This window comes from Pestalotiopsis fici (assembly GCF_000516985.1).
Source record: "Pestalotiopsis fici W106-1 unplaced genomic scaffold PFICI_Scf_10, whole genome shotgun sequence".
Lineage (NCBI taxonomy): Eukaryota > Fungi > Ascomycota > Sordariomycetes > Amphisphaeriales > Sporocadaceae > Pestalotiopsis > Pestalotiopsis fici.
The window spans coordinates 1,391,126-1,406,864 of NW_006917100.1; the positions used below are offsets into that span (position 1 = coordinate 1,391,126).

The 15,739-nt window shown below is 51.2% G+C and overlaps 1 protein-coding gene across 1 annotated transcript; it reads left to right on the top strand.

Annotated features, from left to right (window-relative positions):
• Window positions 1–274: 274 nt before the first annotated feature.
• On the top strand, window positions 275–15,289 carry PFICI_12650 (uncharacterized protein; the record flags this gene model as incomplete). The annotated part of the gene is made up of 1 exon (XM_007841231.1): window positions 275–15,289. One exon carries the CDS (start codon window positions 275–277, stop codon window positions 15,287–15,289), a length of 15,015 nt encoding a protein of 5,004 aa, XP_007839422.1.
• Window positions 15,290–15,739: the final 450 nt, after the last annotated feature.

Sequence of the window (15,739 nt, forward strand, 5' to 3'; positions counted from 1 at the left end):
GCCCCGGCCCATGCACGCTGGGACACGGAACGCGGACCCACTACGACCAACGGCCCGACGAATCACCGCCAACCATTACTCTTGGGCTCTGACCGCCTGCAGATCGGGGGGTCGCCCTGGCCCATAACTTTTTGGGTTCTAGGCGGCAGAAAAAAGTTATCGATAGCGAGTCGCATTGGCGGGCAGAAGGCAAAGTCGCAGGCCTATTGATAGTATTTTCAGAGTGAAGATTTCACCATACGACAGGCGCATCTCGAGCGCTTCTGCGGCAGCCATGGCGACTATCGATGTCAGCTCCCACCGGAGGCATCTCCTAGCTGACGAGCAACTCTTGACCAATTTACCTGTTGAATTATCTCAGGTAATTCGGAATTATGCCGCGACCAATTTCATGGATGCGGTAGCTGCCGCAGCGCTGCTCCCTCAGGCGAGCAACCAAATATTTGCCTATTTTGAGGACGTCTTTGCCGACATATGCGCAAGATGGCTCCTTGCCCCCCAAAATCGAGCGCAAAGTGACGAAGTTATTTCTGCTTTTGCAAGGATACTTCCTTTCGCGCCCTACTTATCAGTTTTTCTCGAAAAGTATTTGCGAGAAACGTCGGATCCAGGCGAATCCGACTTACAGCGTCTGCGCATCATCTCGCTAGATACACCACAAATTCTAAACCTGCCATCGCAGACCTTGGAACCCATTCTTATCGCACTATGGCGACTTCTCAGTTTCGACAAGCGGACTTTCAGCAAGCTTGTGCAGCCCTCTCAGATACAAGTGCTATTCGAACACGACAAGCAACCTGTGAGATACTTGGCAATCAGGGTTTTCTGCCAATTATTATCTGCCTCGGATGCAAAACTTGAGGTGCTCATTAGCAAATACATTGCGACGGATAATGTGTTAGCCTATGATTATGAGTCGCAAGCTGAAGCTCTGAGGACCTCCGAGGAGAGAGGAACCTCGCTCATCGGCGACTTTGATGGTCAGCGTGTGGATTACACTTTTCTGTCTTTGCATGAGCAGAAGCGAGCAAGCGCTATAGAAAATCTTCGACGAGAATTGAAAGATACTATTCACAACGCCCCGACCGAGAATTTTCCACTGCAGTCTCTTACGCCTCTTGTCGTTCCTTATGGTGCCACCCTGCTTCCTAGACCCCGAGGCGCACCGGGCTCGTCTTCGTCCTTGGTGCACTCGTCTACAACTCTTGCAAACCTCGAGAGCCTATCCCGAACTCTTCAGAAATCTGGACCGGTGCTATTGCATGGCTTGCCTGGTTCTGGCAAAACTTCAGTGGTGAATGAGCTGGCGCGCGAGCTCGGAATGGATTCTACCATGGTCACCCTCCACTTGAATGAACAAACAGATGCCAAGATGCTGATTGGCTTGTATTCAACCGACTCAAAACCAGGTTCTTTTTCGTGGCGGCCTGGTGTGTTGACTACTGCAGTTAGGGAGGGCCGCTGGGTGTTGATTGAGGATCTGGATAGGGCACCAAATGAGGTTATGAGCACACTTTTACCTCTGGTAGAGCGTGGTGAGCTTCTCATTCCGAGTCGAGGCGAGACTATAATCGCGCCGAGCAGTTTCCGTCTCTTTGCTACCGTGCGAACGACAAGAGGCATGCACGATCAGGAGAGTTTGCCGACTTTGCTTGGTCAACGTTTTTGGCACGCGGTTTCTATAAAGATGCCAGTATCAAGCGAGCTCCAAGAAATCATTATTGGAACGTTTCCACTTCTCCACAAGTACTCACCGGATGTTATATCAGTATATAATAGATTGGCCAGCCTGCCTTCAAGGTCCGTCGCAGGACGGGGCGTTTCGGATAGATCAATCACACCGCGAGACCTCCTCAAATGGTGTCGACGCCTAAACGACCTTCTGGTTGCTGCTGGCTGCACGACAGGCGAAGAACCTATTAGCGAGACCACCCGAGACTGGATTTTCCTTGAAGCAGTCGACTGCTTTTGCGGAAGCATTCCCAATCCTGATGTGCGCGCCACTCTTGTTAGCAGTATTGCTCAGCAGATGCATCTGCCTCCTCGAAGGGTTGAGCACTATCTCCATGCATATGTGCCTCATTTGGAGGAGACGCAGACCAGTCTCAGAGTTGGCCGGACTGCGCTAAGCCGAAAGATGGGAGGTAACAGAATCAGCAAACCGAAGAAGACTTTTGCAAGCACCAGCCATGCAAAGCGGCTATTGGAGCAAATTGCCGTGGCCGTCAAGCTTCGCGAGCCGGCTCTTCTCGTTGGAGAAACTGGAATTGGTAAAACAACCGTGGTACAGCAACTGGCTGATGTCCTGGGTCATAAACTCGTTGCTGTCAACCTGTCACAGCAAAGTGAAGTCGGCGATCTGTTGGGTGGTTTCAAGCCTGTGAACGTGCGAACATTGGCAGTGCCCCTGAAGGAGGAGTTTGAAGATCTGTTCTCATCTACTGGCATCTCTGCCGACAAGAACCAGAAATACCTTGAGTCGATTGGAAAATGCATCGCTAAAGGCCAGTGGACGAAAGTCTCGAAACTCTGGCGAGAAGCTCCCAAGATGTTCCGGAAAATTCTTGCTGAACTGGAAAATAGAGCCAAGCAGGCAGTTGCTGAGGAAAGTGAGGATCGGCCTTCCGTGAAACGGAGGAAGACGGGGTCAAAATTGCAATCGTTGCGCGATCTTCAGTCACGATGGGATGCTTTTGACAAGAACCTGGACCAATTTGATGTTCAGATCTCGGGAGGTTCTGGGAGTTTTGCATTTGCTTTCATCGAGGGTAATATTGTCAAGGCTGCCAGAAATGGTGACTGGGTCTTGCTGGACGAGATCAATCTGGCGTCGCCGGACACTTTGGAAAGCATTGCGGATCTGCTCGCGTCAGGGCCAAATGACGAACCCTCAATATTATTGTCGGAGACGGGTGAAATTGAGCGTGTGAAAGCCCACCCTGATTTCCGGATATTCGGTGCCATGAACCCAGCTACCGATATCGGCAAGAGGGATCTGCCTCTTGGACTTCGGTCGCGATTCACCGAATTATACGTCAGCAGTCCGGACAGGGATCTCAAGGACCTTTTGACGATTATCAAGGCATACTTGAAGGGCAACAGCTCGAAAGACGAGCAGGCCGCTGACGACATTGCAAGGCTATACCTCAAGACGAAAGAACTTGCAGAACAGAAGAAACTTGTGGATGGTGCAAATGAGGTGCCTCACTTCAGCTTGCGAACACTGACAAGGGTTCTCAGTTACGTCAATGACATTGCTCCCTTTTACGGCCTCCGCCGCGCTTTGTACGAGGGCTTTTCCATGGGTTTCTTGACGCTCTTGAGTCGAGATTCTGAGGATCTTCTGACACCTGAAATTCGCCGACATTTGCTTGACAAGCGCGGCAATGCAAAATCAATACTGTCACAGCCCCCGAAGCATCCCAATGATGGCAAGCAGTACGTCCGATTCCAGAACAACGACAAAGACCGCCATTACTGGCTACTCCAAGGAGTCGAGACTCCGCGAGAAAGGAAGGACTACATCATCACAAAATCCATTGAGAGGAACCTTCTGAACCTTGTCCGCGCAACTTCGACAAGACGCTTTCCTGTGCTCATCCAGGGCCCAACCTCATCCGGCAAGACTAGCATGATCGAGTTTCTTGCCAATTTCAGCGGTAACAAGTTCGTTCGAATCAACAACCACGAGCATACCGACTTGCAGGAGTACCTTGGAACCTACGTTTCTGGCGCAGATGGAAAGCTTCGTTTCCAAGAAGGTCTCTTGGTTCAGGCCCTGCGCGAAGGTCATTGGATCGTACTGGATGAGCTGAATCTGGCACCAACAGATGTTCTGGAAGCATTGAACCGTCTTCTTGACGACAATAGGGAATTGCTCATACCCGAAACTCAGGAAGTTGTTCGACCACACGAGAACTTTATGCTATTCGCGACTCAAAACCCGCCAGGATTGTATGGAGGTCGCAAGGTGTTATCTCGTGCCTTTCGAAATCGTTTCCTCGAGCTACACTTCGATGACATTCCGGAGAACGAGCTGCAGACAATTTTGGAGAAGCGCAGCATCCACACAGCGCCGTCCGATTGCAAGAGGATCGTTGAGGTCTACAAGGAACTCGCTCGTTTGAGACAGTCGAGCAGACTTTTCGAGAACAAGGACAGTTTTGCAACACTTCGAGATCTGTTTCGTTGGGCTCTGCGAGGTGCTGCGATCCGAACCCCAACCGTGCCTGGAGCTCTGCCTCGCGAGGAGATTGCGAATCATGGATTCATGTTGCTTGCTGAGCGAGTCCGAGACGAGGAAGAGCGTGTCGCAGTCAAGGAGGTCATCGACAAGGTTTTCAAGGTCAAGATCGACCCCGAAAAATTGTACGACGTCAACACTTCACCTTATCTTGCTCAACTCAAATCAAAGGAGAACTCACAGGGTGTCGTTTGGACTAATGCTATGCGTCGTCTTTACGTCTTGGTTGCACAGGCTTTGGAGAATAGCGAGCCGGTCCTCTTGGTTGGTGAGACTGGATGTGGCAAAACAACAGTATGCCAGCTTTTGGCTGAAGCACTTGGTAAAGAGCTGCATATTGTCAACGCTCATCAAAACACAGAGACCGGTGACTTGATTGGATCGCAACGTCCCGTCAGAAACCGTGGAGCTGTACTCGAAGCACTGCACCAAGACCTTGTCAAGGCATTTGCGCTTCTTGGACAAGCCGTAGATGGTGAGGTTGATCAGCTGCTACCACTGTACCATGCTATCGATGCTGCTCAAGCTGCCCAAATCCCAGAACAACTCCAGCAAAAAATTCATGTAAATGAGGTCAAGAGCAAGGCACTTTTCGAGTGGTCCGATGGAAGTTTGGTCCAAGCCATGAGAAGCGGACAGTTTTTCCTCCTTGATGAGATTTCGCTTGCGGATGATTCTGTTCTTGAAAGACTCAATTCAGTACTAGAGCCCTCGCGGACGCTACTACTTGCTGAGAAGGGCATCGACAACTCGTTTGTGAAAGCTGCCGACGACTTCAAGTTCTTCGCAACCATGAACCCTGGAGGCGATTTCGGCAAGAAAGAGCTATCGCCTGCTCTGAGGAACCGTTTCACTGAGATCTGGGTCCCGCCCCTGTCCGGAGATGAAGATGTTCTCCAGATTGTCAAGTCGAAGCTGAAACCGGAGTTCCAAGAGGCTGCACCTGTGATCGTTGGGTTTTCGTACTGGTTCGGCCAGGCCTACCGTTCTACAGCTGCAAGCGCTTTCTCGATCCGTGATATCCTAGTCTGGGTCAAGTTCATCAACGAAAGCACACACATCTCTCCAGCAGCAGCAGTTATTCATGGTGCTGCCACTGTCTTCATCGATACGCTGGGTGCTAATCCGTCGGCCCTCATCGCTCTTGATCCCAGGAGCATGGACTCCCAGAGGCAGCAATGTCTTGACAGGCTGAGTGAGCTCATTGGAACCAATGCTACATCCATCTATCGAGCGCCGTTGGATCTTGTTGTTGAGAAGGAACAGCTTCGCATCGGCGATTTTGTTATAAGCCGTGCGGCCAACGAGTCGTTTGAAACAGGCTTTGCCCTACACGCGCCCACAACCAAGCTCAATGCTATGCGAGTGATTCGAGCACTCCAGGTACACAAGCCTATCCTCCTAGAGGGAAGTCCCGGTGTCGGTAAGACAACCTTGGTGAGCGCTTTGGCCAAGGCTTGTGGGCAGCCTTTGACGAGAATCAACTTGTCCGATCAGACGGATCTGATGGACTTGTTCGGTACTGATGTACCCGTCGAAGGTGCAGAAGCGGGTAATTTTGCGTGGCGGGATGCACCCTTTTTGCGCGCTATGCAGAATGGCGAGTGGGTTCTGCTGGATGAGATGAACCTTGCTTCGCAGTCAGTTCTCGAGGGTCTGAATGCTTGTCTTGATCATCGTGGCGAGGTCTACATCAGTGAACTTGATCAAACTTTCAAGCGCCACCCAAACTTTCGCCTCTTTGCGGCGCAGAATCCTCATCACCAGGGTGGTGGACGAAAGGGCCTGCCCAGCTCATTCGTCAACCGTTTCATCGTTGTCTATGCCGATGTGTTCAGTGAGGACGATCTTCTTCTCATTGCTCAGCACAACTTCCCCAGTGCTCCGGCAGAGACGGTCAAGAACTTGATCAGGTTCATCTCCAAGTTGGATGAGAAGGTTGTTGTGGAAAGAGCATTTGGAGCCCAAGGTGCACCATGGGAGTTCAACCTTCGTGACACTCTTCGATGGTTGCACCTCTTGACATCGCAAGACCCTCTCCTGAAGACTGGCAACGTTGATGACTTCTTGGATATTGTTATCCGACAGCGTTTCCGCAATGCCACAGACCGGCAGCACGTCAACGAACTATTCACAGACGCATTTGACTCGGTGCCAAAAGATCACCAGCTGTTCCACACCCGGACTGCTCAGGTAGTGCAGATTGGACTAGCACTCATTCAACGAGATCAGCTCATCCAGCCGACTCCATTCCCCTGCATCGATCCTGTCAGTCGATTGGCCGAGATCGAATCGGTTCTGATCTGCATCAAGCAGAACCTGCCTTGTATTCTTGCAGGTCCTTCTGGTAGTGGCAAGTCGGCTCTATTGCAGCACGTTGCGGCTTTGTCTGGTAAGGCTCTTGTGACCTTCCCGATGAATGCCGATATCGATACGATGGATCTGGTTGGAGGCTTTGAACAGCGTGACCCTCTACGCGAGGTCAATGTTGCCCTCCAAGAGCTGAGCCAAACCCTTCACAAGTCTATTTTGCAGGGTCTGCCTCAAGCCGCTCCCAAGTATGCTGTTGATCTACTAGGTGCGCTCGAGGATGTCGACGCCCAAAACGGTGATAACTCGAGGCTCGTATCCTTGATCCAAGGACTGCAGAGTCAGATTTCTGCAGACTCTCACTTAGCCACACTTTTAACCCGCGCGCAGTCACTATTGCTGAGACCAACCGGTATCCGCGATCCTACATTCGAGTGGCTGGATGGCATCATCGTGCATGCCTTGCAAAAAGGACAGTGGCTCGTTCTTGATAATGCCAATCTCTGTAGCGCATCGGTGCTTGACAGACTCAACGGATTGCTCGAGCCTAACGGCTGTTTGATTATCAATGAGCACTGTGGACCAAATGGAGAACCGAGAATCATCAACCCTCATCCCGACTTTAGGGTATTCCTGACCATGGACCCACGCTACGGAGAGCTTTCCAGAGCCATGCGCAATCGTGCTATCGAGATCCATCTAGACCATAATGGCGCGAGCAGACCTACCTACCAACAGAAGATGGCACAAGTAGAGTCAAGCCTCTCGAGATTCGAATTACTGAATGCGGCTATCTCTGTTGACGCAACCGACAATTCCACCATAGCACCTTTCGCTGCTGACAACTTGAGTCTCTCGGACTTGCCTGCGCTTGCCAGATACTGGAGTAATTTTGGAAGTCCGGCAGTCAACAGTAGCCCGCAAGAACAACTGGACCAGAGCGCATCGAGCACACAGGACCATGCACTCGGCTCGCTCATGTCCTTTACCAAGTCTGCTACTGGTACAACCACGACGATGTGTAATGCTTTGCAGGTGGTATACGGGCAATTGTCTGACCATGTATACCCTGGCTTTGGTGATGTGCAGCCGATTCACTCATTGCACAATGCTGTCGTTCAACCTTTACTGGCCGGTCAAGACCTTGGTATGCCGACCTGGCTAGCGATTTGTTACGAGATTTACGCGGACATCCTCAAAGCACGATCCTCGATGACAAGTGAACTGGACAAGGTTTACAGCGAAGGTCTCAGTCTTTCTTCTCACAACCGATTCCAACGCTCTTGCAGAGCTGGTCAGGTGCCTGACTTCGCAAAGGACTCCACGGCTGAGGCAGCCAAGTTTCTCGAAGGTACTCTTGGTGCACTAGAGACCTACCTGCAGAATCAACTCACAACCCCAGGCGACTTTACAGAGCGGAAGCACTTTTTGAAGAACTTGATGCACTTTTGGTGGCGTACCTTCGCGCAGCTGTCTGGCAACGTCACGTCTTACTTTGATGAGGCGGCCTTCCAAGCTCATCTACGGATTGGCACAGAATCTTTGACAAGATATATCGCAGAAGATGCTCATGATGTCGTGACCCGGGAACTTGGGTCGTACATTTTGAAAGGTCTCACTGAAAGTTTTCTTGCAGGCTTCAGGTTGAGCACGGGATTGAGTATCGAGTCATTGTGGACCAGATTCAGGCCAATGTCCATCGCCAATCACCATCTTTCGGAGATGATATACACCTTGGAATCTTTTGCACCCCAATTCGATCGTCTGAAATGGGACAATAGGGCATCTGTGCTCGAGCTCGCCCAGGTCATCACATCCTTAACGAACACGTACAAATTGATTCGAGAAGATGTTCCCCAGGGCGACGATATCATCAAAACTGTTCGTGAGCAGCTCGAGAAACTGGCTTCCGAGACTGAGAGCCATCTTGCCACCCGACCTTTCATGGCCGGTGAATTCGAGTATCTGCGCCAAGTAATCACTCTCGAATCAATGGCACGCCAAAAAGCTATCAACACCCATGTTGATGAGGCGCTTGTCCTTTCGGATCTTCCTATCCTCACTCAATTGCAGCTTCTGAGCAGCACGCCCTCATCGCAGGCCCTCCAATATGCTGGCTACCTGATGCAACCCAGAACACTCAAATATTTGAGCGAAGACAATGAATCGTCGCCTGTGTATGCTTGGTCGGAAAGCTTGTCAACTCGCCTAGTCTCAAGACTTGAATCCAGCGGCTCTATCAAGCTTCAAGCTATGCACATGTTGGATGTTGAGTTGCCTGCTCTTGCAAAGAAGATCGCACAAAATTCTGAAGCTATCACGGATGACCCACTCCGTAAATTGGGCGATGGCCTTCGTGTACTTCTTAACAACCTCATTGAAGCGCTTGGTGCCGACTTCAGCGTCGAGTTCAGTCAAGTCAGAGACGCAATTGCAAACAGCGCTTCAAAAGCATGTGTCAAGCTCACGAACTCCGGATTGCAGTACAACCTGGGTTTTACTCCACAATTCTCGACAAAGATTCCTGTGCACCTTGCCCAAATAACCCTTCAGCATCTGGTTCCAGCCATCATCTCGATGTGGGCTGCAAATGAAGACGCCCAAGCGAGGCAAGCGTATCTGGCCAATGCATGGATTCATTTCAGTGTTTGTACCATCAAACTCTTCATCCCGGACAAGATCTACGATCCTCAACTGAAGCCTCTTGTTGAAGCTCAAAGCTACGAGGAGAGGCTTCAACTTCTGTCGGAGCAGCTAGCGTCTCTTGAAAAGTTCTCGAGCTTCCTTACTGGCCAATCGACGAACCTTCGGAGTAGACTGGTGCAGGATGAGATTGTCCACCTTGGTACAAAACCTCAGTTGCTGGACCCAGTCTACCGATCGACGGGCGGTCTACGTGGCGATGATCTGCGGGAGCTACAGGGCCATTTCAATAACATTCTGAAGGCTGTCCTTGATACAGACATCCCAGCAGTACTGGCGCGTCATTGCCTTGGTGACGAGGATGCAACCCTGCAGCTTCAGGTCGTTCAGCAGAATGTTGCTGCACTTCTTCATAGGATGAGCTGGAGAAAGAACAGCGAATATGAAGACCTCCGCGCTCCAGCATTGAATATTGTGCACTGCCTCGAGATTGGACTTTCCCTTTCCGACGGGGCTCTCATACAAGTTGCCTCTAAGAAGCCGTTATCAAGTCATCTTGTAGGACTAGTGCCATTCATGGGCGGCACACCTGACAACAGCCCACTCAATGGCAGTACCGTTGACGAAATGTGTCTGCTATCCTACATTTCCGCAGCTGTCTCAGTCGAAAGTACCGAAGGTCTGGATGCGAGCATGCGCGAGATCCTCTTCCGCGCCATCAACTCCTTCTATGACAGCTGGAGCCAGAAGCTCGAGGCCGACCGGAAGGCTGAGGAGCAAAAGAAGAGCATGTACCGCTATCGCGATGGCTATGACGAGCAGGAAGCCAAGGAGCTGGAAGACTTCCAGGAACTCTTCCCCGACTATGACCAAGCCCAAGATTCATCGCAACCATTGAAGATCAGCGACGCTCGCGCTTTGGCTATCGAGCTAGCGCAAGTGCACAAGCGAATCTTTATTGCCCCACGTCCACCCAAGGAGAGCATACAAGATCTCAGCAAGCTCGCCATTCGCAAATTCAGTGCAGCAGCCGAGAAGCAAGCCTCTGACCGTACCTTGCTTCCCGCGGCCCTCTTGGCCTTGGACGACAAGCTGGAGGCCTTCAGGTCGACTCCAATGTCAACAAGTTACAACTTCTACGTCGACCCGAACCTCCCTGAGGCTCGAAAGCTCGTCAAACTGGCAAATGAGACCAGGGCACGTTTCCGTCAATTGCAACAGGTCGATGAGATCGGCCATATGCAGCCTCTAGTTGATGTCATTGGCGCATGTGACGCCCTGCTCGATCTATCTCACACGGAACCATTGGCGAAAGTCATCACTTTGCTCGAGAAGCTACATGGACACGTTTATGAATGGCAGCATGGTGGCTGGGCGCCGAAGATTTATGGCGCCTTGACTATCTACAACAACTTGACAGACATGATTGTCTCGTGGCGACGACTTGAGCTCTCCACCTGGAGCAACCTATTTGACATGGAGGCTAAGAAGTGTGAAGATGATGCCAACTCCTGGTGGTTCATCGCATATCAGGCAGTCATTGCTGGACCCATGGTACTGGCCCATTCCGGGGCTGACATGTCTGCCCACGCTACAGAGTTGCTGAAGAATCTAGAGGCGTACTTCTCCACTGCTGTCGTTGGCCAATTTGTGGCTCGTTTGGCTTTACTCAGACAGCTGTTTGAACAGCTTAAGCTCCTCGTAGTCGACTGGCCTGCCATGTCGATCATTCGCGATGCCGTCTCCAATTTCATCAGCTACTACGCGCATTTCGAGAAGCTTGCCGAAGAGACCATTGTTAAGGGACGAGCACCCATTGAGAGACAGATGAAGGATGTACTTCTTCTAGCGAGCTGGAAAGACACCAACATTGTTGCCCTTCGCGAAAGTGCACGCAAATCTCATCAGAAGCTCTTCAGAATCGTGCGCAAATTCCGCGATGTCCTCGGACAACCGATGCAAGCAATCATCGGCACTGGTCTTCCAGATGAGCCTCAAGACGGCTCCCCTATGTCTGCAATAAGCCTCGGTGAAGCTCCCAATGTCAATGACATGGCATTGCGCGTTTGTGAAGACGTCGTTCCTGAGTGGCAGACCGCGTACAAGAGACTGGCAAATGTGTCCAAGACTGTGCGCATTATGACGAAAATGGCACAGCTTCCATCGTCTAGTGTTGATGCTTCCGAGGTCGTCTCCGCCTTCTTGTCGGACCTGGAGACCTCGGCCACGGAGTTGCGCAAGGAGACGCCGCCATTTCTGACTGATGAGAACAAGGATTTGGTGAAGCACCTTAAATCTAGAAAGAGAAAGCTCTTTGCAGAGACCCTCCGAAGTGTCCGGGACATGGGATTCCGATACAACCTGGGTACCGATGTTCTGGCCCAGCAAGAATCTCTATCTGTAGTGCTCTCAACCACGCCCCCGGACTCTGCTTTCCAATCGGAACTTGAGAAGAGCACAAGTGCAGAATATTACTTCCACAAGATGCTTGACCTTGCACCACGTTTCCGAAGCGCTGCCCAAACTCATAATGAGGATCTCACTGGCGCTGAAGTCACCAGAAGTATTGGATACCTGGAAAGCATGATGCAGAGCATTCTAAATCAACGTCGCAACCTAGCTACTACTGGCCGCGACTTTGGCGAGTTCGTGAAGCAAGCAGCCAAGCTCTCGGCATTTACAAATGCCCAATCGGCCACCAGTATCTCCAGAGAGTCGACGCGCAGTAATTCAAGCAAAATTCTGGCTTGGATCACGGCGCTCCTCTCATTCGGTGTCGACCTTGTCCGGCTTCACGGAAAATTCAGTTCTTCTGACAACACTCCACTAGTTGAATTGCTCAAGTCGTACCTAGGGCGATTACACGATTTGAAGAAAAACTGGAAGAACAACATGCTTCCTCCTGGACTTGTCACTACGGATCAGCGCCTCGTTGAGAATCAACTAATGGAAATTCTGGAGCAACTCGCCACAGACTTGCAGGTACACGGCGAAGCTCGTCCTGACCTTGCCTTTATCCTGGAGCAAATTCTTCTCTGGACGACCATTGACGTTCAAAATATTGACACTATCAACGCTGATCAGGTTGCCCCCTCCAAGCTACTCGCCTCTTTCAAGCAACTCACTGACAGTATCCTCGTCGCCATTGAGCGCTACAACAAAGCATTCGCCGATGTGCCTACCTCGAGCGACCAAGCGGGGTGGCTTATTCAATACGACAATGCCATGTCTGTTTCTCTCCGGGCTCTTCATATACCCAAGATCATCGAAAGCCTCCAGGCAACGATGACTGCCATCTCTGGTGCTGAGATTGATGACAAGAGAGTTGGAGAATTAGCTGCTAGTCTCTCGGCCGTGGCTTCTCCCATCATCCAACGCTATTGGAGCATTTGCCAGCACGCTCTTTCGGTCTACAGACATTTCCACAAAGACGTCACACAGATGGCCTTCAGCCTCAGCAAGACGTTTGTTCAGTTGGCTGGGCAAGGTTTCTGTACTCCCCAGGAGAAGTCGGACGAGACGTCTGGTGAAAGCGGCAAGTTGGAAAGTGGTACAGGACTGGGCGAGGGTGAGGGCGCCGAGGATATCAGCAAGGATATCCAGCCCGATGAGGACCTCTCTGAACTCGCCCAGGAGAAGAACAAGGAGTCGAAAGATGGCGAGATTGAAGATGAGAAGGATGCCGTTGACATGGCTGACGAAGAAATGGAAGGTGAACTTGGAAGCGTCGCTGATGAGGACGAGGATGACAAGGGCTCCAAGTCTGGCGATGAGGAGGATGGCGAGAATGATATGGACGAAGAGTCGGGCGATGTCGATGACCTGGACCCCAATGCGGTAGACGAGAAGATGTGGGATGGTGAGAATGAGGAAGATGCCGAGAAGGATCAACAGGGCGACAAGCCTAAGGGTCAGCAAAAGCAGGATGAGCAAATGGCTGCCGATCAAAATACGGACGACAAGGATGCTCAAAATGAAGATGGTGACCAGCAAGGTGAGGAGGAAGAGAACGATGAGCTTGGTGCAGAACAAGACGAGGATGTTCAGTTCGACGACATGAACCGACAAGACCAAAATGTCGAGGAACAGGAGACCTTGGCGTTACCCGACGATATGAACATTGACGGCAATGATGACGATGACTTGTCATCAATCAGTGACGATAATTTGGACGAACTATCGGATGCCGAAGAACAGGATACCAATGAGCAGGGCGAGATTAGCGACAATGAGAGTGAAAAGGGAGATGGAGACGAAGGCACCATGAATGTTCCTACGGAAGAGGAAAAGGATGATGCTGAGATGGAAGAGCAGCAAAATGAGGAGGCGAACATCCAGGAGGATGAAGAAATGGAAGCCGACCCCGAGCTTGACGATCAAGAGAAAACCGAGGACCAAATTAAGAACGAAACGGACCCCAGTCAGGCCGATGTCGCGCCAAGTGATGTTCGCAGCGGCGGTCAAGACCAGAACGCCGATCAAACAGAGGAACAAGAGCAGGATAGTGCCCAGGAAAATGCTGCTGAACGAGAAGGAGGCGAGATGGGAGAAAGTGCAGCTGACCAAGACACCTCTGCTGGAAACAAGGGCAACGTCTCACAAGCTCAAGAACAGGCTGCTGATGGAGAGATGGATGACGCCAAGGACTCATCCAACGATCAGCCTTTCAAAGCTCTGGGCGACGCTCTTGAGAAGTTCTATCGCCAACAGCGCGACATCAAAGAGGCAAAGAAGGAGGAGACTCAACCGCAACAGGATATCAAGGCCGATGCGAGCGAGCAGGAAATGGCTTCGCGGGAGTTCCAGCACCTCGAGAATGACGAGTCGGCAGCCGATGCGCAGGCTGTCGGAACGGCCACGGAAGATGAAGCACGCCCCTTTGACGATGCCATGGCCATTGATGACGAGACACAAGCTCAAGACAATCACATCCAGCCCGAGGATAAGGATGAACTTGGTGAGGACACGGCCGAGACCGAAAAGATGGACACCTCGGAGCCCCTTGAATCAGCTTCCAAGCAAGATACCAAGCCAGACGAGCCGCGCACTGGTGTCTCGACTCGACAAGGCGCATACGACCGCGAAGAGACCCCGCCCATGGAAGGAGTAGAACGCGAAATTCAAGACGAAGAGGAAGACGTGGAAGAGACATCTGTTCAGCTCGAGTCTACACATTTGTCAGCACCAGCTTTTGAGCTGAGAGACTTTGAGGAGTCCATGCAGCAGTGGACCAGTTTCCAGTCAAAGACAAACCCACTGTCTCTCTCGCTCACCTCCCAGCTTCGCCTCATTCTTACGCCATCGCAATCCACCAAGCTCTCTGGCTCGTACCGTACGGGTAAACGTCTCAACATCAAGCGTATCATTCCCTACATCGCTTCGAGCTACAAGCGAGACAAGATTTGGATGCGCCGCGCTATCCCTACCAAGAGATCGTACCAGATTCTGCTCTGCGTTGATGACAGTAAATCCATGGGCGAGTCATCATCAGGCACCTTGGCTCTCGAGTCCCTAGTCATGGTTTCACGAGCGCTTACCATGCTCGAGGTTGGCCAGGTCGGTGTCCTCGGCTTCGGTGCAAACACATTCATGGCTCATGAGTTCACCGAGCCTTTTGCATCCCACGATGCTGGCGCCAAAGTGCTACAGAAATTCAGCTTTGACCAAGATCATACGGACATCAGTTTGTTGATTCGTCAAACGATTGCGCGCTTCCGCGCCGCACGTCTACAAAACCCAGGTCGTGGTTCCGAGGACCTGTGGCAGCTCGCCCTCATTCTGTCTGATGGTCTCACGCCATCGGACAAGCACGACGAGATCCGTCGCCTTTTGCGAGAGGCACATGAAGAGAGGATCATGATTGTCTTCATTGTCATGGACGACACTACGACACACAAGCGCGACAGTGTTCTCAACCTGCGCAAGGTGCAATTCATCAAGGACGATCTCGGCCACACTACGGGCGAGATGCGCATGGAGTATTACCTCGACAGCTTCCCGTTCCGCTACTACCTTATTGTACATAATCTGGAGGACCTCCCGGGCGCCTTGGCAGGCCTTCTCAGGAGTTGGTTTGCCGAAGTCAATGCTTGAATGGGCGATTAGTAGAGATATCCCAGCCTCTGAAATTGGGTAGAAGTTATGCCAATTTCATCATTTTCGTGGCGTTTGGAGTGTATGGTAGTAGTTTTTTTTTTTTTTCCCCATATGCATGTAGAATGTCAAAAGATTGACCGCAGGGTCGCACGAATATTTTCGTTGTTTTTGGGTCATGTTCCATCTCATCTTGTCTCAAAGCTTCGTCTTGAGATTTCAGTGTCAACTTCATAAGCAAGTATTTCAATTAGTGAGACTCTATTTTTAGACAAGACTTGACTTTTAACAAAAAAAATAAAAAAAAAAAAATTAAATAAATAAAAAAATAAGCCCTGTCTTAGCCAAGGCTTCCCGGCTAGAGCGGGTCATATTCCGCGATACCCGGACCCGGCTCCGGCCCCGCTGAGGCGCCGTTCTGATCCTCATGTGTGTAAATGCACAGCTTGT